The following is a 24,861-nucleotide window of genomic DNA, read 5'->3' as shown; positions in this document are numbered from 1 at the left end:
ATCGATTACAATTTAGATGTACTAACAATGCTACAAAATATTAAGTGTTGATCCGAGGACTTCTCTTTGCACTCAAGAAAGGAGTCATAGCTCTCATAATCGAAGGAGATTCTCAATTGGTTATTCATCAAGTAAAATCCTTATACTCTAGCAATGACAAAAGGTTACTTCTTACAGGAAGAGAGTATGGGATTTACTCAATGATTTTAGAACTTTAAACATAAGGTTTATTCCAAGGAGGAAGAACATGGTGGCAGATGCTCTCACTATTTCAACAAGTGCATTACAACCAGTTGAAAGAATGAAATTGAAAAGATTTTTAGTAGAGTTGGTTGCTTCCCCATCTATTCCACGCAATATTACCAACTTTCAAGTCTTTCAAGATGATCAACACATACTTGAATTTATCATGTGCAATGGCCACTTTAAAGGACAGGAAATTCATGACAATCTAGATGACAAGCTTGAGGATGATGAACTTGAAGATGAAAATGGAATCCTAAATTTAAAGACTAACACTATTCCCAAGGGGATGGCTAAGTTAGAGGGCATTTTTTATCGTGATGAATTAGCACTTAATAAAAGAACAATCCAAGAAAAGGGGATTGAAGAGTGTGATTAATACAACCTAGGGACTGAAGAAGATTCAAGGGTGTTCTAAATAGGGAAAGCATGCAATACACAAGAAAGGGAAGAAATGCTCAAGTTTCTTACTGAGTATAAGGATGTCATTTCTTGGATCTATGAAGAGCTAAAGACATATGACCCTGATATTATAACACATGACATCCCATTGAAACCAGATGCCAAACCTTTTTGACAAAGACAAAGGCCTGTTAATCCCATCCTCAAGCCCCTGATAATGAAAGAAGTCAAGAAATTGTTGGATGCAAAGATCATATTTCCCATTCACCATTCTACATGGGTGGCTAATTTGGTTCCTATACGAAAGAAGACTAGAGAGATTCACCTTTGTATTGATTTTCGTAACTTGAACCTAGCATCTCAAAAGGACAATTATCTTCTACCCTCACTTGATGAAGTTCTACAAATTGTAAATGGTTCAAAAATGATGTCTTTCCTAGATGGATATTCAAGATATAATCAGGCGATGGTTGAAGAAGAAGATCAACTAAAGATAGCTTTCACAACTAAATGGGGAACTTTTTCCTATAGGAGAATGCCTTTCGAACTAATTAATGCAGGGGCTACATTTCAGCGAGCCATGGATGAAGCTTTTAAGGGATTGGTAAATAAGTGTATATTCATCTACATGGATGATTTAACTGTATTTTCAAAAGATCAAAGCACTCAGATTGCTGATTTAAGGTGGGTATTCAATAGATGTTATAGATATGGCATATCCCTCAATCCCAAGAAATGTTCATTTGGGATTACTAAAGGAAAGCTCCTGGGTCATATCATTTTTTAAGCTGGGATATCCATCAATCCTAATAGAATTGAAGCTATTCTAAAATTGTCACCTCCCCATAGTCGAAAGAAACTCAAGTCTTTGTTCAGGAAGATAAATTTTGTGTGGAAATTCATAAGTGGATTTGCAGAAATAGTTCATCCCCTTAATGATTTACTCAAAAAGGGAGCTAAGATGGAATGGGTTCCCAAGATTAAGAAATCATTTGAGGATATCACCACATGCCCTTTGAAACTTGGTGCCACCTACTTATTTTTTCATGCATCACATGTCCTTGGTAACATGGCACCCACTGTGGCCCTTTGGCATTGTGAGCCTGCCCTTTGCCATGAGCTTCGTTCACACTAGCGCATTGCTCTCTCACGCTCTCGTCTTCTGCATACACTTCCATGCTTCCAAAGACAAATTTTTTCCACATATTTCTTTTTCTCACTAATCGATTAATCAATTAATGTAGTGCTTTTACTATCAACTGATAAATGCTTTTTCTTGTGTCATGTAGAGAAATGGCATCCACATCTAGAATGGCACCCAAGCCTATCATTTTCAAATTCCAAGGCATTCCCTCAAATTCAAGATTCCATGATAATTATGCAAAAATCAGGGATAACAACCTGGGACACACAGATTTGGGAGAATTCCTAAGAATCTACAAGAAGCCCACCGAGAGATTAGCTCTAGTGTCCTCATTGATTCGTTCTAGGTTGGTGAACACAATTTCACATCCCATATCAGTACAATTAGCAAAACTAATCATGACATTGGTGCAATGTTTTGTTTTTGAAGAAAGAGTGGTCAAGAGTATCACTAGAGAGGTTGTGCTAGACCTATGACCTGACAAGATTGAGAGGGTCTTCCATCTCCCAAGAGTAGACCAATTCATTAGACTCTCATATGAAGCAACTGAGAGATGGTACAGGGAGCACTACCAAGAGGCAACTGATATCATACAATCCTCTTAGCTCATTGAGAAGCTTCCTTAGGGAAGGATAATAGGCAAAGTAGATATGACTCAAGGATACATGAAGAAGGACATTGGATATTCCATCATCCTTTTGAGCAGAGTCATGGGTCTACCCATAGTAGGCCACCTCAGCACTTTTATGGTCAACTTCATTGAGACCATCAGAGCAACAAAGAAACCATTGGACTGGGCCACCATGCTAAGTGAAAACTTTTGTGAGAAATTGAGGACAGTAAAGGACAAGAAGAAGTTTTATATGACTTCTTACATGGTATACCTGCTTGCAGCAAGGGTGACAAACTATCCTAGTTTGTACAGGAGAAGCAGTATGCAGAATCCTAATGTTTGGCCATACATAGTCTACCCTCAGCTGGTAAAGAAGAAGCTCTCGGCATAGAGCAAGGAGTATAGAATCATGAATGATGCATTCATTTTTGTGATCATTCAATTCATTGAGGGAGATTATGGGAAGAGATTATCTGATGAAGCCAAAGCATAGATTATAGTTCTTGGAGCCTACTTTATCTAGTTCAAAACATTCACATATTTGTGGGTAGCTGGTGCCTTTATCAATCCTAAGAAGCTCCCCAAATATCATAGTGACAAACTGGTGCTATTAGAGATTACTTGGAAAATTGAGTTGGCATATGAGAAGATAAAGAGACAATGGAGACCTTGCTAGGCATGACCTTTGGTCATTGGACCATACTAGGTGAAACAAAAACAAGATATTCCATCATTCAAATGGGAGTGGGAGAATTATCCCTTGAGGAGTACAACTATCCCTAGCCCTATTTTGACAATATTGGGAGAGTGCAGAGTCTGGCAAGAAAAGATTTCCATCATGAGGATGCTATTGAAGATCACTGGATAAATGCAACAAACAACTACAATGTCTGTATAAGGGACTATTGTAGGATGACTTTGTATCTAGAAGAGAAGGCTCTCTAGTTGAACATCTTGGAGGAGATAAGGCAATAGGATTCTAAGGAGTTACTAGACCCACTGTTCAACTCAGACAAAATAGGAGAAAGACCCATTATGAATGTTGAGGTTGACAGGGAGGACGCTAACGATATTAATCATCAAGTGAGGCATGTCATTAGAATGACAAAGGATTGGATCAAGAAGCCTTTTCCACTTGATCCAATATCTGATACACTAATCTTTCACACACATGCCCATCCAAAAAGAGGTAGAGGGAAGAAAGTAACAATTCCTACTTTTGCGGCCCAGTCTCCTATCAAGCCAAAGATAGTATACTAGTTTGATCACCTAGTGGGATATTATCACCCTCCAAAAAGGAAGGGAAAGAACAAAAGGAAGAGGACCTCACCTCAAAGAATTCAAATAGAATAGGCTAAAGAATAGGTGCCTCCCCAGCAGCAAGAAGAGAGTGCACAAGGTTCTGAAGATAATGGAACTACTCAAGTCTAGGATGAACCTCAATTACCTCCCATTGTGCCTAGCCAACTAGAAGAGGGAGAGATTCCATAGGTCTCCATTCCTCCTATGCAAGAAGAGCTAGCTTCTCCTTCTGCCTCCAAGAAACAAAACAAGAGGATTATGTTCGAGATAAAAAAGAGGCAAAGGATCAACAAAAGATTGGTGCTTTCCCCATCTATTCCCAAAACCATTCGAGAAGGGGATGAAGAGGAGGAGGGAGAAGAATTAGAAGAGGAAGAGGAGAAAGTGTCATTATAGGGAAGAACTCAGCTAGCAAGAGCCACTGAGCTACAAAGGAGAATGAGTGTCATAGGTACCTCACCATCCACCCAAGTAGAACCCTTAGAACTCTCTTCCTTGAAAGATGAAGTACAACAGTGGGTGGATCAGCAAAATGAAGAGGGTGATAAAAAATTTTCAATGTCAGATTTTGATTTTATGCCTGTGGGTATAGAGGTGATTGGGGATAAGATTAGGGACACCCCTACAGGTGAACCTCAATAAGAAGACTGGATGCAGATGCTGCCAGATACATAGGGTCTTGATCTCACTCCGCCATTTCCACCACAAATTATAGTGGCAGATAGTGGCTCGGTGACTCCTCTACCTCAGATTTTGGAAGAAGAACAAATTCAGAAGGAACCATCATAGGAGGACATACCAAAACAAATGGTGACCAATGAAGTGTCAAAGGAGGGACAAATGGTAGAATATTCTCAACCACCTTCCCAAGACATTGAGGTGCAAGCTATAGGATCCACAGAGACTAAGGCTATAGAAGGGGAGCCCTCATAATAGGAGACGACTCCAAGCAAGAGCAATAAAGGGAAGGAGGTAGCAGAACACACCCCTTCGTCATCAAGAGCTAGGTCCTCAGCAGAGCACATCCCTAGATGGATCTGAAAGGAAATAATGAGGAGTACTAAGCCTCAATTATGTGCTTCTAAGGAAGAAATTTGTGACATTGCAGAGATTTTGAATAACCTGAGTCTCCATCATGTGAGGCAACGTCATTAGCATTTGTCACTAACACACAGAACTAGGAATTGTTTGCACAAGTGGCTATCCCTCCTGAAGACATAGATGTGAAAAGCCTTAGCCTCAAGGATTACAAATTAAAGGATTTTATGTTGGGGAGGCCTATACAAGATTTAGCCCAATTAATGATGACCATGGGAGTCAAAGAGGTCCTCAAGAACATGGAACAAGATGAGGTTGAACTCCAAACACTTCGAAGGCAGGTCAAGATCCTAAAAGGATATCTAGCTGAAGTTTTTGGTCCTCTGATCCTGAGCAGACTTTGAATACCATACTTAGAGAATGGGGAGGTGTGCAACTTAACCCATTTTTGAAGGCCTATTAGGAGTGGTGAGAAGGTCTTAAGGAGAAAGGTGTTTTGATTATTACGACAGATTTGAAGTTACTGCATGCTATGCAGGAGAATGTGAATAAGATTTTAGAAATTTTGATGCTAGACTTCAGTATTATGGATGAAGTATGAGCTTGGGGTAAGGATTTGTAAACTCTAAAAGCCATAAAGGGGCACAGGTATCATATTTTGTTTGATGTAGATATGGGAGAAGAGATAGATATGATTGATGATTGGATAGAAAAATAGTGGATATCAATAAGGTAACGGGAACATTACATCAGGAGATTCATCAACTCAAGGACCAAGCCAAATTTTGGAAGAAGACAAACTCTGTAGTGATGCATGCTTGGATATTTTTGAGGATGAGGAATGAGAGAAGTTATTTCTGGTTGAGGTAGTAGTAGAGAATTTTAAGAATACTTTGGAGGAGGCTTCTATTGATGAAGATATCCAGCAAGCCTTTAGGACAGAAGAAGCCCTATTAGAATTGGATACCAAACTTAGGGATTTTGCTAACACCCGAATTGAGGTAGAGAATTACAGATAGAAGGTAAAAGAAAAATATAAGGCTTTAGATCTACTAGATGCAGCTAAAATTATTGAGATGATAGAGAAATTCAAGGGAAAACATCGAAACATAGCTTTGGGATGAAGAATAACAAAACCCAGATGCCAGAATATCAATTTTGACACTTAGTAAGATATTGAGATTTTGACCCTATCGAGGTCCGCAGCTCTGCAAGTGCATAGGTCTGCAGCTCTACAATTTAGAGGTGCACTGATAGTTAACTGCTTGTTCCAAAAATAGCACTTTCCATGCATTGAAAATGCATTCTAACGGCAATTTAACTTCAACACATGCCTAGTGAAGGACCAGCTTCCAATTTTGGCACCTCCAAACACTCTCACTTTGACTGAAAGCTTTCCTCCTCTTTCTTCTCTCATAATTTTTTTTTTTTGACATGTAAAGGCTCATGCAACTAATTAATGAATAAAATATGGATGGAGTCCTACTAAGCACCAGATTAATTGTTAGTTTGTATATAATTAGTTTGTTTTATTGTTTAAAAGAATTTTATTGCATGAAAAATATCTCTCACTCTCAACACAAATTGAGGAGATGATTTTTTATAAATACCCTATTGTAATGTGTAACAAGGGTCGTCATTATTATGCAATGAAATTATGCTTTTGGTGCTCGCATTTGTAGTGTAGTGATTCTTCCCTGAATGTGTCATATTTTTGTGAATTTTGTTCATGGAATTATGATTGAGCGAAAGTTTTATTGCATTTTTTCTAGTTGTGCGATCTTTTATATCTGGTGTTTGCTAGAGATTTACAAATTTTCCTGACGTAACGAGCTTGAGAAGAAATCATTGAATTGTGCCTGCATAACTCTCTATCTCACATGAGTGCACTTCCTATGTCTTTGCAATTTGATGAAGAGTGAAATATCATACGATCATTAAAGTTTCTCATCGATGATTGCATTAGTGGAATTGAGGAAGCATTGCTCCTAATTTCATTGGTTACCTACCGACCTCTTCGAAAGCTTAACTCATAGATGTGTTGTTTTTTGTAGCTTATGTCTGTTAGGATTTCAATTTCACATATATTTTCTTTGAATTTCATGTTATTTACTTTTAAGTTCTTGTTATTTTCTTTATTAATGCCCTTTTTTAGAATAGGATTTCATAGTAGTTGCATGGTTAGATTGCATTCATAAAAAACATAAAAATACAAAAACATAGTTCTCTTTTAGTGTTATTTTTGAAATAGTGTGTAGATTCTTAATTCCATCTAAAATCAGAACAAACCAGTAAAGGCCTTCTCATGAACATTCACATTTATCTTCAACTGAGTGGGTTCCAATAGGTCTCAAGATCACCTGGAACCTTGGAGTCGATTCACAAAATCAGCTTTTCAAGAGAGGAGTTCGTAAGAATTCCTACCATTTAGCATCATGTAAAATGATAGCTCAACATACATATACATCAATCTAACAAAAAATATATAAATAATCATGATTAGAAGCTAGTCATTGACCTACAATTCAACATGGGCAATAGTCTAACTCAACCATACAACCTTTGAACCATGACCAAGAACCACTCAAAATTGGATATGGGCAATCAACTGACTTGACCATGCAACATCTGAATTGTGACCAAGAACCATCAAGGTGGATAAAAAACCAACCTGATTGTACGATCTCTAAACCATGATCAAGAACCACCAAAAACTCATACACCAAACCAACTTGACCATGCAACCTTCGAGCCATAACCAAGAACCATAAAAGATCAACTTGCATAAGAAACCAATTGGACCAACTAGGAAGAATTCAAAATAAACAACAAACCAATTCAATCATACAAACTTTACACCATAATAAAAAATAACAGAAACAATTTCAACTAAGAACATCCTTACCACCTCTTTTTTAAGAGAACCAACATGACACCAAAGGAATCCCCGCATCCACAATTCCTAATGAATCCCCAATCCTTGAATTTTTTATTTTCTATGAATGAAAGCATAAATACAATGATACAACCATCAAACTTGGGCTCTCCATGTTAGATTGTGGTGACTGATCAGGAAAGTACTGAACATACTTCATAAATAGTGCGGTTCGGGGCATCGCCTCGAATTTTTTTTTTTTTGGGAAGTAGCCAACATGGTAGCCGACATATTATGGCCGATATATGGCCGACATGTTATAACCCCAAAGCGGTTTAATACTTGTATAAAAATGGCTTAGGGTTGGGTATTTTTGTGTGTGGTGATACGAAATTGGTTCTTGCGGCGGTATTGAGCTATAAGGGATTACAGATTGTAATCAGGTTGTAATCACTGGATTGTAATAAGATCGGACTTGCTGTTTGGTGGACGTAGCCTAGGGATTGGGTGAACCACGTTAAATCTTGGTGCCTTGTGTTCATTTCTGTGTGTTCTATTATTTTCTGTTATTGGTTATATTTGCATGTAGTTTTTATTTCTGTCCGTGGTTTATCCTAACAAGTGGTATCAGAGCAAGGTTGTCTTTCAGTTATCCTCTGCAGGAAAGTCTCATGGTTAAGTGGGAGTCTCATATTTGAGTGGGAGCAATGGCAGATGAGGGTAAGTTGACGGTTGACAGGTTTAATGGGCAGAACTTCCAGTTATGGAAGATGCAAATGGAAGACTATTTATATCAGAAGGATTTATGGAAGCTGTTGGAAGGAAAAGCCAAGAATCAGGGAACTATGTCAGAGGCTGAATGGGATCTTTTGGATAGAAAGGCACTCAGAAGCATTCAATTATGCTTGGCACCATCGGTGGCATTTAATATTACAAAAGCAAAGATGACAGAAGATTTGATGAAAACCCTAGCGACACTGTATGAAAAGCCCTCCGCTTCAAATAAGGTATTTCTCATGAAGCGTTTATTTAATATGAAAATGGTAGAAGGTGGATCTGTTGCAGATCATTTAAATGAGTTTAATACTATTACTAGTCAATTATCTTCTGTGGGTATCAATTTTGATGAAGAAATTAGGGCTCTCTTGATTTTGTGTTCTTTGCTTGAAAGCTGGAATGGCTTGGTAATGGCGGTGAGTAATTCTGTTCCTGGATCTAGTACCCTAAAATATGATGATGTGATCAGTGTTATTTTAAGTGAGGAAACTCATAGAAAATCCTCAAGTGGATCTACATCAGGAAGTGCTTTAAATGCACAAAGCAAGGGCAGAACGACTGAAAGAGGAAGTAACTCTGGAAATCGTGGGAAATCAAGAGGAAAGTCAAAGGGGAGGAGGTCTCAATCGAGAGGACCAAATGATTGCTGGTACTGTGGGAAACCAGGGCACAAAAAGAAAGATTGTTGGACTCGAAAGAAAAATGAAGGAGATAAATCAGATGGAGACAAAGAGGCAAATGTGGTAAGTAACAAATCCGAAGAGGATGCTTTGCTTCTGTCTTTAGAGAGTGTTGATGATTCATGGGTTTTAGATTCTGGTGCTTCTTTTCATGCTACACCTCATAGAGGTTATTTCATTGATTATGTCCAAGGGGATTTTGGGCTTGTTTATTTGGGGGATAATGAACCCTGTCAGATTGTTGGAAAGGGAAAAATTAAGATTAAGTTGCAGAATGGGAATCATTGGCTACTACATGAGGTAAGACATGTTCCAAAGCTGAGTAGGAATTTAATTTCAGCAGGGCAACTCGATGATGAGGATTGTGTAGTTACTTTTAATGATAAAAATTGGAAGGTTTCAAAAGGTTCCCTTGTAGTAGCAAAAGGTTTGAAAGTAGGCACCTTATATCTTTATATAGGTCATATTGTTCCTTCTACTTTGATTGTTTTAGAGAAAAATGAATATTTAGGAATAATTACTGCAGTTGAGCAGGGAGAACAAATAGCTGCTGTAGATTCTGATACAGTGTTGTGGCACAATAGACTTGGGCACATGAGTGAGAAAGGTATGAAAGTACTTCATTCAAGGAAAGTTTTACCAGGTCTAAAATGTGTGAATATGGATTTCTGTGAAAGTTGTGTGTATGGAAAACAAAAGAGAGTGAGTTTTGTAAAGACTGGGAAGGAAAACAAAAAGGAGAAATTAGAGCTTGTGCATACAGATGTATGGGGACCAACTCAGGTATCTTCCCTTGGTGGCTCTCATTATTATGTTACATTTATTGATGATGCAACTAGAAAAGTATGGGTTTATTTCCTTAGACAGAAATCTGATGTAATTCAAACTTTTAAGAAATGGAAATGCTTGGTTGAAAATGAGACTGGTAAGAAATTAAAATGTCTCAGATCTGATAATGGTGGTGAGTATTGCAGTCATGAATTTGAAGATTATTGCTCCACTAATGGTATTTGTAGACAAAAAATTGTTCCAAGGACTCCACAGGAAAATGGAGTGGCTGAACGCATGAATAGGACTATAATGGAGCGCGCAAGGAGCATGAGGTTGCATGCTGGGTTGCCCTTACACATGTGGGCGGAGGCTATCAATACTGCAGTATATTTGATTAATAGAGGACCCTCTACTCCTTTGGGCTATGGTTTTCTAGAGGAAGCATGGACTGGTAAGAAGGTGAGTTATTCTTTTCTCAAGACCTTCGGTTGTGAAGCTTTTGCTGATATAGACTCTAAAAATAGAACCAAGCTAGAAGCTAAATCAAAGAAATGTGTTTTTGTTGGATATGGCATTAATGAATTTGGCTATAGGCTTTGGGATTTTGAAAATCATAAAATTATAAGAAGTCGGGATGTCATATTCAATGAAAAAGTGTTGTACAAAGATCTGTTGCAGCAACATGAGAAGAAAGAAGATGATTATGTAGTGCTGGATGATACTCCAAAAGCTGATGTTCCAGCCATTCCTCATGATGTGCAACAACTACAACAACAAATACCACACACACCAGTGAATGTTAGACGGTCAACAAGGCCAATTAGACCTCCACAAAGGTTTTCTCCCTCTTTGTATTCTATTTTACTTACTGATGCTGGTGAACCTGAAAGTTATGATGAAGTTGTGCAGGTGGATACTAAGATTCAGTGGGAGTCTGCAATGAAAGATGAAATGGACTCTTTGCTGAAAAATAAGACATGGGATTTGTGCAAGTTGCCTGTAGGTAAAAAGGCTTTACAGAATAAATGGGTTTACAGGTTGAAAGAAGAGGAAGGAGGTAAGAAAAGATTTAAGGCTAGGTTAGTTGTAAAAGGATTTGCACAGAAAAAGGGAATTGATTTTGATGAGATATTTTCTCATGTTGTTAAAATGACTTCTATTCGTACTGTTTTAAGTCTTGTGGCTACTGAAGATTTTCATTTAGAGTAGATGGATGTTAAAATAGCCTTTCTTCATGGTGATTTGGATGAAGAAATATATATGGCTCAGCCACAGGGTTTTGAGGTCAAAGGTAAGGAGAACTTAGTGTGCAAATTGAAGAAAAGTTTATATGGCTTGAAGCAAGCACCTCGGCAATGGTATCTGAAATTTGACAATTTTATGCATGAGCATGGATATAATAGGTGTCATTCAGATTACTGTGTTTATTTTAAGAGGTTGGATGATGATAACTACATTATTTTATGTTTATATGTTGATGATATGCTTATAGCTGGGTCTAACATGGATCATATTAAGGGGCTGAAACGCCAATTAGCACATGCATTTGCTATGAAGGATTTGGGGGCAGCAAAACAAATCCTTGGTATGAAGATTTGCAGAGATAGGAAGAACAGAACATTGACGCTATCTCAAGCTGATTATTTTGAGAAGGTGTTGCAACGTTTCTCTATGGAGAATGCTAAAGCTATCAGCACACCTTTACCTGGTCATTTGAAATTGACTAAGGAGATGTGTCCCAAGACACGGGAAGAGGAGAATAAGATGTCCAAGGTACCCTATGCTTCAGCTGTAGGAAGTTTGATGTATGCTATGGTATGCACTAGGCCAGATATTGCACATGCAGTGGGAGTCGTTAGCAGGTATATGAGTCATCCAGGATTTGAGCATTGGAATGCTGTCAAGTGGATTCTCAGATATTTGAGAGGAACATCCAATAAGTGTTTACACTTTGGGGGCTCTACTACTGATTTACAGGGCTATGTTGACTCAGATTTGGCTAGGGATATTGATACCAGGCGGAGTACTATAGGTTATGTCTTTACTGTTGGTGGGGCAGTCGTGAGCTGGGTTTCTAGGCTACAGAAGATTAATGCTCTCTCCACTACAGAGGTAGAGTATGTTGCTGCTACAGAGGCAGCCAAAGAGATGATATGGCTTCAATTCTTCTTGGAAGAATTGGGACATCCTCAGAAGGATAATTATTTGTTCACAGATAGTCAGAGTGCCATTCATCTTGCTAAGAATTCAGCTCTGCATTCTAAGACTAAACACATACAGTTGCGGTACCATTTCATTCGGTCAGTTTTGGAGGATGGACAGTTAAAGCTGGAGAAAATACATACCAATGAAAATCTAGCAGATATGTTGACAAAGGTTGTAACAAGGGAGAAGTTGAACTCCTCTTCAGCTTCAGTTGGTCTTTTAGACTAAATGTGAATAAAAGAACAACAGAGTTCAGGGTGGTTTGATCCAGTGGGAGCCCCATGCGGCGGTAGTTGTATTGCTACAGGATCAGTCTCCAAATGGGAGATTGTTGTTTAGTGTGGAGCCTAATCAGTCCCCAAGTGGGAGATTGTTAGATTGTGGTGACTGATCAGGAAAGTACTGTACATACTTCATAAATAGTGGGGTTCGGGGCATCGCCCTGAATTTTTTTTTTTTTTGGAAGTAGCCGACATATTATGGCCGATATATGGCCGACATGTTATAACCCTAAAGCGGTTTAATACTTGTATAAAAAGGGCTTAGGGTTGGGTATTTTTGTGTGTGGTGATACGAAATTGGTTCTTGCGGCGGTATTGAGTTGTAAGGGATTACGGATTGTAATCAGGTTGTAATCACTGGATTGTAATAAGATCGGACTTGCTGTTTGGTGGACGTAGCCCAGGGATTGGGTGAACCACGTTAAATCTTGGTGCCTTGTGTTAATTTCTGTGTGTTCTATTATTTTCTGTTATTGGTTATATTTGCATGTAGTTTTTATTTCTGTCTGTGGTTTATCCTAACACTCCATTCTCATAATGATTCCAGAGGGAAAAGTGAGCATAATTCATTTTCATATGAAGGTGGTGTTTTCAAGGTCAACAGAATAGCCAGCATAGTTTCTTTTTGTATCTTTCAACTATTCACCAATCTTTTCTTTATACAATAGGCAAACAAGTTCATGAGAAAAACATAGAATTTTTGAGAAAAAAACTAAAAAATAAAACAACATTTGTTAAAAGGTAGAAGAGAGAAGTTTGCATGCACAGACATAGAATAGAACACTCCAAACAATTTCAACCCAAAAAATCCTCACCACCTTTTTTTTCTATAGAAACCAACATAACCCCAAAAGAATCCCCACCTCCACAACTCCTACTGAATCCACAACACACACACACACACACACACACACACACACACACACACACACACACACACACACACACACACATATGAAAGAAAGCATAAACACAATGATACAACCATCAAACTTGGACTCTCCATTCTCATAATGATTCTAGAGGAAAAAGAGAACATAATTTGTTTTCATACAAAGGTGGTGTTCTCAAGGTCAAAAGAATAGCCAGCATGGTTTCTTTTTGTCTCTTTCAATTATTCACCAACCCCTGCTTTATATAGTAGGCAAACAAGTTCATTAGAAAAACATTAAATTTTTGAGGAAAAAACTTTTTTAAAAAAAGACAGTGGTTGTTCAAAGGTAGTAGAGAGAAGTTTTCATGAGTGAAGAGAGAAGTTTGCATGCATAGATAGAGAATTCGTGGTGACTAAGTAGTTGTGACAAAGGATTGAATTGTAGAATTAGTTAGAGAGAACAAAGGAAAGTAGAGAGAGGAAAAAAGTGATACGTCTAATCAAAGAGGGTCAAGTATACATTAGGAAAGAGGTTATCTAATGTCTAGTAGAGAGGTGCTAACGGAAGGATCAAGGCTAAAACATTCTAACAGATGAATCAGTAAAAATCTCTTAACTGAGTAGTCTTAGCAGGCTTTTGTAAATCCTTTAATAGGGTGCTTACTTCATTGTAAGTTGAAGTACTTTAACCAGGCACACTTCTAACAGGGTGTTGAAATCCTTTAAAAGGGTAAGATCTAACAATCTTTGTAAGCCTTTAACAAGGTAGACGTTTCATAGGGTAGATCATAGTTTATGATAAAAAAATTGTAATCTTCATTGGATACACTTTACAACTACATTAGTGAAGATTTGTGGGTGTCATCTCCACCCCAGTTTTACCTTCTCATTGGAGGGTTTCTGGGTAACCAAATATCTTGTGTCACATGTGTTGAATGTTTTTTTTTTCATGCTATGGATGAATAGGTTTAGTTTGGTATTTCAATTTATATGCAAATTGTGAGATCGATGTGTGGTGAATATTTTAATATCTAAAGTTTTGAAGTACTAATTCACACACACCAACATGCACACCCACCCCCCCACCTTTTGAGTTTACTTTCCCTATTGTATTTCCAACAACAAACATTATTAGACATAAAGGTTAATGCGTCTAAACCAATTTCTATTGTCTATGATAGTTCTAACAAAATTAGTATCTCCAAAATTTTAGTTATGCATTCAAATATATGAATCCTATATAAATCAATAAGGGATTGATGTTCCTTAGAGTGGGTAAAGATTGTAAGTAGTGGGTTCTTGTAGAGTTGGTGCTTTGAAATTTCCCATTAAGACTCAATAAAAGACTTACTTATAGTATTTTTTTTAACCCTTAGAGGTTTCCCACCTAAATCTTGTGTCAATGTATCTTGCATTGATTCTTGTATTTCTTGATTACATTATATTATGATGTTGATACCGTCATATAATTCATTATAAGTAATATTATTGTTGTGCTAAAAGTTTTTTGTTAAACATGAATAATCTTTGTTTAAACATACCACTGATTCACTCCCAAGTGATCGTACTATTCCAATAGTGATATCTAAAGTGACATAGAGACAAAATGAGCTTATTATAGGGCTTCTCTACATATTGAATATATTTATAATTAAATTATACACTCAATAAAGTATAATTAAAGCTAATAGTCAACTACTATAATCACCCATATAATATATTAATACATTAATCAAGTTTCATGATAAAAAAATTAAAGTATCAATATATAAACTTAGCATTATTAGATGACATTGTGAATAAAACATCAATTTTAATATCCAACATTAAATTTTCCATTTTAAAATCTAACTTATATATATATATATATATATATATATATATATATATATATATATCATTATTAGATTATTTAGTATTAACATTCAATTTACATTCTTTTATTTCTAATCTAAATTCATTATCCCAAACCTTATTAGTATTTAATATTTTATCTTAAATAAATATTAATAATTTTATCTTACTTTAAAAATAATTTACAAATCGAAATTAAAAAAATATTAAATTGAAAGAAGTATTAAATATTCTTTTGTTTGGTGAGAGGCCAAAGTCAAGATCAATTATTATTATTATTATTTTTATGTAGGGTTCAGACCTGCGAGGCAGCCCAGCGAGGCACGAAGCCTGCGAGCTACCAACCAGCGAAGGCCACCATTAACTTTTAGGTACCTGATACGGGCCCACACGTGCCTGAATATTGAACACCTCTTCGGCTAAGAGCCAAGGACTGAGGAGCATCCACGCTGCCAAATTCGCCCGGGGCACGATCTCGGCCTCATCCTTTATGATGTCTATGGGCCTTGCACTCAGCCAGACTTGATCCCTGGTGGGCTCTTTGCGAGCCATTCAACTTCACCAATAGAGCAAGGGCCCGTTGACAAGATCAATTATTATTATGTATCAATATTAATTATTATTAGGCTCAAGTAGATTTGAATCCAAGACCTCTTTGATAAGATGCTCACAATTTTACCATTGTATTGTAGGCTCTTGCCTCTTGACTAAATATTTTTTAATTTTCTTTTTTAATTGAAAAACACAAGAACACAATCTCAATTTTAATATTTATATATATATTTTTAAAAATAATCCTAATTCCATAACATAAATGAATTTCTATTATATAATAGTAATTTATTACATTATTATTTTTAAAATATTTTATATCTAAATAATTATCAAATATGCATTCATTACACTTAATATAATTAAGTTTATACCCTTTTAAATAATTAAAATAAAAAAATTCACCAACCATTTATCCCAACTAGTGAATACTTCAAGATAAAGATGAATGATAGCGTAGACTAGTTAATGACTATTTTGATGTCATGTCGAGACAAAATAAACTCTCATGTCAAGACAAAATAGACTACATAGTGAAATTGTGCTTACCATGCCACCATAAAATGACAAGGAAATCATCCACTAGAGACAATATAGAGTCCAAGTCAAAAATGTGCATATTAATTATAAGAAAGGACTGAATGAAAAAGTAAGATAATGACCCAAAGGTGTTAAATCCTCCTGATAAAACCTTGGTTACAAGCTTACCCATGTTTGCTAACTACTTATATGTGGTCCCTCGCACAATTCCTATTTGAAAAAAATAGAAAGAAAATTATATTAGTGAAGGTGATGATTAAGTACAACTAGAATATGCACTTAATGCAATCAAATGGATATTTGAATGATAGTGAAGTAGAGATGCCATATGAATAAAGGGATAGCTATATTAAATGTATGATTAGGGGAAAGTTTAAATTTGAAGGTCAATTGTACTTGTAGAACTTTTTGTAACGGTTTTTCATTCATAGTTCTTATTCAAATGTTTAGACATACTTTATTTTCAAAACAATGTATAATCTTTTATAATTTAGATAATCAAGATTTCAAATAAGTTTGTAAATACATGATTAAGATTAGAAGCTAACCTACAATTCGACATGGGCAATAAACCAACTCGATCATGCAACCTTGAGCCATGATCAAGCACTACTAAAATCTTGGCAAGGGCAACAAACCAACTTGACCATACAACATCGAAACCATGACCAAGAACTGCCAAAAACTGAGACATGAGCAACCAACCAGCTCAACTATACAACCTCTAAACCATGATCAAGAACCATCAAAAACTCGACATAAGCACCAAGCCAAGTTGACCACATAACCTTTGAAACATGCCCAAGAACCATAAAAAACTCAACTTGCGCAAGAACTAGCTCGATCATGAAACCTCGGAATCATGATCAAGAACAATAAAAAATCAACATAAACAACAAACCAATTCGATCATACAACCTGTGAGAACCACTAAAAACATAGAATAGAACCCTCCAAACAATTTCAATCCGAAAAATCCTTACCACCTTATTTTTCTACAGAAACCAACATAACCCCAAAGGAATCCCCACCTCCACAACTCCTAATGAATCCCCAATCCTTGAATTTTTTCTTTCATATGAAAGAAAGCATAAATACAATGATACAGCCATCAAACTTGGGCTCTCCATTCTCATAATGATTCCAGAGGGAAAAGAGAGCATAATTCGTATTCATACGAAGGTAGTGTTCTCAAGGTCAAAAGAATAGCCGGCATGGTTTCTTTTTGTCTCTTTCAACTGTTCACCAACCTTGCTTTATACAACAGGCAAACAAGTTCATGAGAAAAACATTGAATTTTTGAGGAAAAAACTAAAAAATAAAACAACGGCTGTTAACCAGGAATATTAAAGAATTCGTACCGTCCACATTTACTTTTTTGCAATTGTCGGAAATAATATTTATCCAAAGCATAAGAAGTCGTTAAGAACATTTATATTCCAAAAAACCCACTTCTTTATGCTGAGCCATTTAATTTAGCCATGCAAATTTTGTGTGAATAGGGTGTTAAAATTTCCTGCTGCACTTTTGCACTTTGTGTGCCTTTTGTCAAATCAGATGATCAACTTTCGGTGTTTTGGGACTGTAGCAGAGCATTTGTCTATATTTGAGAGATGGGCATGTTCTATTTTCCTCAATATTCCAATTCACTTCATTCATGTCTTATGCTTTGTACATTGCATAACATAATAGTTTTTCTTTTATTATTATAATGGCACCTGTGTCCTTGCCTCCTGGTTTTAGGTTTCATCCTAGTGATGAAGAACTATTGAGTTACTATTTGAAGAGGAAAATACATGGACGTAAGATAGAGCTGGATATTATTCCTGAGGTTGATTTGTACAAGTCTGAGCCTTGGGATCTTCCAAGTATGTTATATTTGGGCTTTTGGATTTTCATTCTTTTCTTAGCCTCAAAATGTTTTCTCATTCAATTGCATATGTTCTTTAAGTGGAATGCTGATGTTTTCATCTATGTTGACCATATTACCAAAATTGGTGTTTGATATAGTTGAGGAAAATAGGATTCATACCAAACATGGTGATCTTTTATTATCCTCAAATGATTTCCCATTTAGTCTCAAATGCTTTTTAAGTTTGAATGGTGATGATTTCAGTTTCAGTTTCAATTATGGTGACCTTTAACTAAACATGGTGTTAGGCTCATACCAAACATAGTGTGAGTTATAGTTGGAGAAAATAGAATTCATACTTACAGGCATGTTGATGTCATTCTAAGTCCTATGTTTTGGTTTTGACTGTTGTTTTTCTGAGGTCTTGTTTACTCTGTCTTACATTTAGACTATGATGCTTTCTTCTGATCAACACGGAAGCTGCATAATGATCATTTTAGCACTCACCTACATTTTTTTTATGAATTTAGACTAATCAGTTATCGCTGTTGCTTCTTTTATAGTTTTCTTATCAATTATCACTGTTGCTTCTTTTATAGTTTTCTTATCAATATATTGGATCACACATTTTATTAGTCATCATCACAAGTCATCTTCAAAATGATAGAAAACTCATAACCCACATTTAATAAACTAAACAGATTAAAACTAGCAAGCTATCATTTCTTTAGATACAAAACTTTTGTAATATGTGAAGACTAAGGTACCTGAAACTTGCTACTTTGCATGTCAGTTTAGTAATTGGAATGCCTGTTCAAGTTTTTGATAGTCTCAAAAATAATCCAATTATAAGGAGTCATTGTAGTTCACTCAAGAAAAAGTTTTTAAGTATCCTACTCTACAAGTTCTTAAGGCCCTCTCTCTGATATGGAATTAGCCTTTTCTAGCTCTCTGAAGATATATCAATCTATATTCCTGATATTTCAGGGTTTATGAGGCACCAACCTCAGCCATTACTGAATCAGGTATAGCATAAGTGGATGGACAAATTCAGCCTGATTATAACCACTATGCTTAATATATGGTTGGAAAAGGTTGCTCTATGAGAACAATAACACTCTCAATGCCTTGCAAACTTAAAGTGTGTTGAGTCAGAGTCATTTGTGACTGGAGATAGAGATTGGGTTGCAGAGCAGTCTTCCAGTGTCTGAAGGGAGGAAACCAAACCATGAGGAAGACAATGATACAACAATATGTTTTGTTCTAGAGTACATGATTGTGTCACTCTACTTAAATACTAAATGGTTAAACGATTAAGCAGTTAATGATAATTTGTATGTTTAAAGGTGATAATTAGTTATTCATAAACTTTTAGTTGTTGAGGAGTTTAGAATCTAAGAACAGTCTAATCTGCTTAAACATTATAAGGGTCAAGAATTGAACACTTATGGTAATTTGCATGCTTAAACTAGTTGTCCTTTATTATTAGCATAAACTTTAGATTGCTAAATTCCTTAGCATTTAAGAATAGTCTAATGACTCTATTCTACTTAATATATTAGATCTCTTTCATGCTTAAAAGCGATAACTAGTTGTCCTTTTATAGTTCGTGCTAACTTTTAGTTTTAACTGTTGTTCTTTTTTCAATAAGATAAGCTGATGATGTTTACTGTTTACTGCTTAGAATTTAAGATGAGCATAATCTACTTAAAACTTTTGAATGGTTCAATGATTAGACAATTAATGCCAGTGTTTATGCTTTAAGTGATAACTAGATGCATTTTTTAAAGATGAGCATAATCTACTTAAACTTTTGAATGGTTCAATGACTAGACAATGAATGCCAATGTTTATACTTTAAGTGATAACTAGGTGCACTTTTTCTAAGCACAAGCTTTTGATTGTTAAATTGCTTAATATTTAAGAATAACTTAATCTAGTTAAACATTGAATGGGTCAACGAATAAACAGTCCGTCAGGACAATTTCCATGTTAAATATAATTGTTCTTTTTCATTAAGATTAATATTTTATTGTTGGGTAAACTTCATGTTCAAACTCTCAATTGGAGGATTACCTACCCAAATGGGCTAAATTATGTCTAGATATTTGATTCTACGTCAGGCTGTAAAGGCAAGCCTTGAACCAGTATTAAACCTAGCTGACTAATTATGATTTCTGGTGGTTTTGCAGATAAGTCTTTCTTGCCTAATAGAGATCTAGAGTGGTATTTTTTCAGTCCACGAGATAGAAAATATCCGAATGGCTCCCGTACAAACAGAGCCACTGAAGTTGGTTACTGGAAAGCAACTGGAAAAGACCGTAAAATTAACTCACACTTGGGTGCGCTGGGATTAAAGAAAACCTTGGTCTTCTACACGGGCCGTGCTCCACAAGGAAAAAGAACAGATTGGGTGATGCATGAATACCGTCTAGATGAGATGCAGTGTGAAGGTGCAGCTGGTTTGCAGGTACCCACTTTTGAATTGAATTCAATTTTAGCTTTCATTGAATCAAACTAGGAAATTTGCACTTTATTCAGCATTAATAGTCAGAAGAAATGTCTACATATTTAATGATTTGTGTGACTTGCATTGTAAATATAACCCAACACTCTATTGGCTTAGAAGTTAGAATAGAAACTCTTAAGATCGACTACTAAATTAAGCAGAATGTTGTCTCTGGATTCGATTGTCTCTCACTGCCTCATCACATTTATTCATCTATAGAATTATATATGATTTGAATCTTTTGATTTATGCTTTTAAGTTCTTTTCATTTTGATGGTAGATCACAGACTGTGATAGGAAACAGTGATAGAAACAAAAATACAATTGAATCTAGAAACAACATTCTATCTCAATTAATCTTATAAGTTATAGGATTCTCTTATAATTGACTCTTTAAATTTTTCCAATATTTCTTGACAGAATAGGGTTAAATCTTTTGGTTTACAGTAGAAGCATAGTGTTTTGCTAGGAATCAAATTCTTAGATCATGTTAAAGATTCTCAGTTCCTTTTTCAAATATTTTTAGTAACAAATAAATGATTAAAGAGGTGAGACATCTTATGGACAGTTGATCTCACTCGTGGGGAACTAGTCTCACCCTAGCTTGCACTGGCCACTGATCATCACTAGGCTAGATTGTGAGAATACCCATGTCTAAAAATAAATAAATGATTAACAATTGTTCTCAGAAATATTTTATCCCGATATTCCATTTTTGTTGGAAAATTTGAAGAATTTGCCTGGTATCCCTGTTAATGGTGAATTGGTTTGCATTTACAGGATGCCTTTGTCTTATGCCGAGTTTTCAAGAAAAGTGCAATAGAGCAAAAGAATGCAGAACAGCAAGGGGCGGAAGTGGGAAAAACTGTTTTATCTTCAACAAAGAATTCCTTTGCTGAGAAGATGACCTCATTTGGGGAAGTCCAAAGCTGGGCAGTACACAGTTCGTCACAGGTCAGAGAAGAAGAGGCTGGGCTACAAGAAAATTTGGCATTTCCCTCAAGGACTCTAAATGATGGAATGGATTGTCATGATGCTCTTAATTGGTTCATGGAGTCTGAGTTAGTTGATACAAATCAAAATTACAATTTCAGAAATGATGTAATGGTGAGTCTGTTTGTACTCATGTTGATTTCAGAGTGAAATCCCTGTTCTGTTTATTGTTTTTTTATAGGTAATGGGTTAAAGTTTAGATTAATTATTATTATGTGTTAAGTTCAAATAGACTCGAACTCAAGATTTTCTGTATGAAAAGTTCACAAATTACCATTGTATTGTAGACTCTTGTGTATAGAGGCTGCTCTATTTATTATTAGCTTTAGAAGGGTATTCAGATAATTGATCTGGGTAGGGCAAGCTAAATTTCCTAAACTCAACTCTCTATTTGATTATGTTGCAGGTCAATTCTACGCCAGAGGACTTCACGAACTGTTTAGGTGCTGTAAACATGAATGGATCTCCACTAACTGAGAAATCAAACGATCCGTACCAAGAATCAGATATTGTAGAAGAAATTTTGATAGATGCAGAGGCAGAGGTATCTCCGAGTTGTGATATTTATCTTGAGCATTCTTTGTCCTTAGATGCTTCTGTCGGTTATTGCAGCAGAGAATCCCTATTAGAAAATCCTGTGCCCTATGCGGAGAACAATTATAGACAGTTCTTAGTGGAGGAGCTAGAAGGGGCACTTTGTGAAGACACCGGGTCGGCAGCTTTCCAAAGGGAGATGACCAATTTCTGTGGAATGCAGTACAAATATTCACAACCATTCACAAACTCTTTTGACTGTTCCCAGATGGTAAGTTCTTTACTTGGCTTGTCAATATTTAGGTCTATAATGTAATTGTTCATTACTTTTCTGATAATTGTTCTGTGATTATCGATAACAGATTTTCATAATTCATGATATTATATTTATACTTCTGAGTAAAATTATGTATGAGTTTATCAGCATTTATGTTTGGATCATATTCAATGATCCATTATCAGAATAAGAGAGCTAAGAATGTAAAGAAATGATGTGAAATGTTGAGTCTGATAAACTCATACAAAATCAATGATATTATATTTATGCTTCTAGGTACGATTGTGTATGAGTTTATCAGCATCAACATTTCACATCATTTCTTTACATTATGAGTTTATCAGCATCAATGTTTCAGATCATACTCAATGATGAGAGAGCTAAGGATGTAAAGAGGTGATGCGAAATGTTGATGCTGATAAACTCATACACAATCTAATCAAAAAGCATAAATATAATAAATTATTGTGTGTATTTATTTCTCAACTTTTTTGGAACAAACTACAAAATCCATCAGCAAAATAAAGAGAGCAAAACCCAAAAAAAAAACATAATAGTTTGATCCAGAATATTGAACAAATAAACTCACACAATAATTACTACAAGCTATCCACAATATATTATTTATATTATAGTTAATTGTATGATATTCAGGTATGCTAGAAACCTACAATTTACATGTGTTTCTTGTCTCTATAGCAAATCAGGAGCTTTTATCTCTCAGTACTAATTTCTCGCACATTTTATTCTACACAGGATGGCTTCTTCAGTATAACAGAGCTTAGTTTGTGAACAGAGTAACAGAAGGATCCAATATTGTGGTTGGACAACTGCCAGATGAGACATCAGAACATGTAAAATATGAATTAGGATGTAAATATGCCCATCCAGGTCTTGCATTGTAATTTTAAAAAACCATGCAAGAGAAACAGGTCAAATGAATTCTTCAAGAGTATAGCCAGGCAAATAGAAGTAGCAACATTAGCCCCTTTTTTTTCACTTCAATGTAGATTAACTCGGCCATACCATGCAAATCCTTTTTGAGCATGCATGGGATTGGAAGAAGAAAGATTCAGGAACTTTAGATGCTGAAGATATTTATTTCTTCTCAGCATGGAAACGGTGAAGGTTCAAGATACTTTAGATGCTCCAGATTTTTTTGTTTGTTATAAGTTTTGTGGATGTTCCTCAGATGATACCATTGGTTCAAATTCATCTGACAAGGAATCAGAGGGCTGTTTTCCAAGAATCAGTTCTCTATGGATTTAATGTAGGAGGAAAGATTACCAGCCTCAATGGCTTGTAAATTGCAGCCTTTTGGCTGTTATGATTCAATTCCCCCATTAGTGTTCTATGACTGCTATCTTACTCAATTCTTAGAGGAGAGATTGAGCTCGATGAATGTGGCATTCATCTATATGAGTGACCAAGAAGCAGACGATGGAGAAATTTTTTCAAGGTGGTGCAAATCAATTTTATCGATGATCAGTGTCAAAATATTATGTGGCAGTCTTCGCTGGTTGGTAGCTCGCAAGCTTTGTACCTCTGTTGGACTGTCTTGCAGGAAATCTTTTCCTAAGCTTTTAGTGAAGTCTATGCATGGAAGCAAAGTTGTCTCCAACAGAGTTCAGAGATGTCTCTGGAAATGGTTAAAGTTTGAAAGACATACTTATGTTTTGTTTCATCCTAGAATAAATACAGCCAAATACAAGGCTGGGCACTTGTCACCTTCATTTATAGAAGGTGCATGTTGGGTTTTAGGAGTTGTTGAAAGCTGTGTGCATGCATTATAGGAGAATAATGGATATAATTATAGTTTGGTTTATATGTGTAGCTGAATCATGATGGTATGTTATACCTATTCATTATTCAGAGAATATATATGTAGCCTTTGGGCATGTTGGTCACGTCGATAGTTGAGTTAGTAGACAATGTTGTTTTGGGATTTGGATGTATTATTGCATGGGTTCTATCTTATGTACCAGTTGAACCTCTTTGGAATATAAGCTAGAAGGATATTAGTTTTGAATAAGAATTGATTTTAGAGTTTGAATCACTGGGGATGTAATATATATATATATATATGGTCTTTTGAAGTTTGTTTTGATTACTAGGTTTGAAATGTATTTGAAATGTCCCTTTACTAGTTTTGTATGATATTTCCAACCTCTAATCAGATCTTTAAGATCAAACAACCAATCTTTCAAAGATCTACCAATTTCTCAATAAACCCCAAATCGGGTATGCCAGAAATAGTGCCAAAAGCTTCACAGCTTCACCTATTATTAATAAATCTGAAAGTGGACATTTTTACAAAAATTTGAGCAGCATAACAGCCTATAAAATGACATTTTCAGATCTGTATAACATGAACACAATAGCTCCCAAACGGAGGACAAAAACAATGCTCATCGGGCTTACGAAAATAGCACAAAATAGCCCGGAATCACCACAAAAACTTAATAATCTATCACAGAAGTATAATCATATCCAAACACATATTTTCAGCTCTATTTTAACATTTAAAAGTCTTATATAGAGCAGC

General features: G+C 35.8%; 1 protein-coding gene across 2 annotated transcripts; it reads left to right on the top strand.

The window, feature by feature from the left end:
• Nucleotides 1–17,789: 17,789 nt before the first annotated feature.
• On the top strand, nt 17,790–24,351 carry LOC149563293 (NAC domain-containing protein 96-like). Of its 2 annotated transcripts, none has more exons than XM_089826639.1 (5): nt 17,790–18,019; nt 20,196–20,473; nt 21,293–21,619; nt 21,912–22,310; nt 23,073–24,351. In XM_089826639.1, exons 1-5 carry the CDS (start codon nt 17,863–17,865, stop codon nt 23,106–23,108), a joined length of 1,197 nt encoding a protein of 398 aa, XP_089682765.1. In that variant the 5' UTR covers nt 17,790–17,862; the 3' UTR covers nt 23,109–24,351. The 2 variants fall into 2 exon arrangements, with proteins under 2 accessions (XP_089682765.1, XP_089682766.1); XM_089826640.1 differs by lacking the exon at nt 17,790–18,019 and adding an exon at nt 18,065–18,191.
• The last annotated feature ends 510 nt before the right edge of the window (nt 24,352–24,861 follow it).

The sequence above is a fragment of the Cupressus sempervirens genome, chromosome 4, assembly GCF_028749045.1.
Source record: "Cupressus sempervirens isolate cs-2001-9-10 chromosome 4, ASM2874904v1, whole genome shotgun sequence".
NCBI lineage: Eukaryota > Viridiplantae > Streptophyta > Pinopsida > Cupressales > Cupressaceae > Cupressus > Cupressus sempervirens.
This window is presented reverse-complemented; position numbering and strand designations above follow the sequence as displayed.